Here is a 1,931-nt window from a genome sequence, read left to right as displayed (position 1 = left end):
TGGAGCCATCACTTTCAATGTGCACAATAAATTGCTCTTCTGGAAGCGTAGCACGTGCACAAGATGCGTGACATGTGCACCCATCTAATAAGGCTAATACACAAAGACACATTGCTCTCTGATTTCAGAAATCTTTCTTGAAATATATCCTCCCAAGCAGGTACAGACGACTTTACCCCGCTCAGCGTCACAGAATCCAGGCCTGCAATCGTCAGCTCGGCATTCAGCTTTCTCTGAACTACTGGTAATTGTAGTAGTTGTGAGGTTACGACAAGCACCCTCAACTTCTTCCTTGCCATCCAAACATTTGCAGTAAGGCCCATAGGATGTATCAACACATGCTGAGTTCGTCGGGCACCTGATCTCGTAGTTCTGGCATGTGCAAGTACCATAAGAATACTTCGGGTTGTAAATCAAAGAACTCGAGCAGAAGGCCCAGCTGCTAGAGCACCAGTTGCCAGAAGACCAATTCTGCATCGCCGTTCTACTACAACAAAATCCAGCAGGGCAGTGCAACCCCCCTGGGTAGTCTGCTTCTGATACTCTTCCGCCGCAGGCTTTTCCGTTCTCTGACTGGAAACATGGCTTCATCCTCCTATCAATCCTCCCAAACTCTTCCTCGTTCATTTGCAGGAAAGCACTGTTATCGTGCTGATCCAGGGTAATGCCATCCACCGCCAGCCCATCCTGCATGGGGTCTTTAAAAAGGAGTTCGGAGGCGACCGCACTACTGGCGTCCAAACGAGCACTTGTGATTTTATGTTGAGTGATAGAAGCAGCTTGGTATATTGAGTGAGTGCATACAAGTGCCAACCACACAGTAGAAGAGTGCAGAATCCGGAAATACATTGTGTGGAAAGGTAGTGGCGGTGTCTCGGCGGCAGGGGCCTTACTCGTCCACTCGACAGATGGCTACTCGGGGACTTTACGTCAGCAAGGAAGCAGCTGTTTAGCTGCGTTAAGACAATTAAAGAACTAATTGACCTGCGATGTACCGTTGTAAAAAGGAGGGGTAAGTGGCTAATAAAGTTGGGGTAGCTGGGGGTTATTGCACATACAGACGCGCAAGTTCCACCCGCTCCTGCGGTTTGTGGGAATGGTGACGCCTATAAAATCATGGCATGGTGAACAATAGATGGTATAGAAAGCTTAGCAGCCACAAATATAATGTTATTTGCGCACAACTCAAACACGAAATGGAAGCAGTCAGTGGAGGCGTGAAAGACTCCCTCACCCTTGCATCGAGCAAATCCCGAGCTCCCACCAACTGCCGGATACCTGTTCTTGGGCAAACAACTGTACGAAATGAAGCTATTCTCAATCCTTTTATTTCACTTGACTGTGAAATTAAGTATTGCAAAACGCTGCTCAATACTGTTGAAAAAGCCCTATTGGCACCGGGGAAGCAATGCCAGCCATGGCAACGGAAGTTCGATCTGTGAACATTGCGTGGGTGTTGTTACTCTTCTCCTGTAACAAGTGAAGTTGAGGAGTTCGCTATGCCACGAACCAGCAGAGCTTAGTTCTTCAGTGTGGTTATGGGACTAGCTGTCGGTTGCCCCTGTACCTCCTAGTTCATTAGTGATTGTTGACTCGGGCTGGGTCGAGAGCAGCACGGTTCCTTGAATTCATCCTAAACTCAGCACAATTATTAGATGGATTTGACATTGGCTTTTTTTGCAGTCGAAATAATCCTTTAAATGACACCATTTGTCTAGCTACCGACATTCTTATTCCGTGAAATTGGTAAAGTAAACTTTGCTCAAGATGCCAGTATGTTTCTTGTGCGATGCGGGAGGGCAGTGCTTTAGGAGAGTATGGGATGTTACGGAAACTGCGACTTCACAGTATTGTAGGAGTTGTTTCCCCAGAATATGTGGTACAGAAACGGAGTAAATACTTCGTATTTTTTGGTCCCCATAATGACACAA

The 1,931-nt window shown here is 46.8% G+C and overlaps 1 protein-coding gene across 1 annotated transcript; it reads right to left on the bottom strand.

Annotated features, from left to right (window-relative positions):
• Positions 1-93: 93 nt before the first annotated feature.
• Positions 94-849, bottom strand: LOC113146743. The gene has a single exon (XM_026335013.1). It carries the CDS (start codon positions 847-849, stop codon positions 94-96), a length of 756 nt encoding a protein of 251 aa, XP_026190798.1.
• Between the last annotated feature and the right edge of the window lie 1,082 nt (positions 850-1,931).

The sequence above is a fragment of the Cyclospora cayetanensis genome, unplaced genomic scaffold, assembly GCF_002999335.1.
Source record: "Cyclospora cayetanensis isolate NF1_C8 unplaced genomic scaffold, CcayRef3 CcayRef3_contig_561, whole genome shotgun sequence".
Lineage (NCBI taxonomy): Eukaryota > Apicomplexa > Conoidasida > Eucoccidiorida > Eimeriidae > Cyclospora > Cyclospora cayetanensis.
The sequence above is the reverse complement of the archived record's forward strand: the minus strand, read 5'-3'. Positions and strand labels throughout refer to the sequence as shown.

Coding starts and splice junctions, on each gene's coding strand:
- LOC113146743 (XM_026335013.1), bottom strand. CDS start 849: ATGTATTTCCGGATTCTGCACTCTTCTACTGTGTGGTTGGCACTTGTA.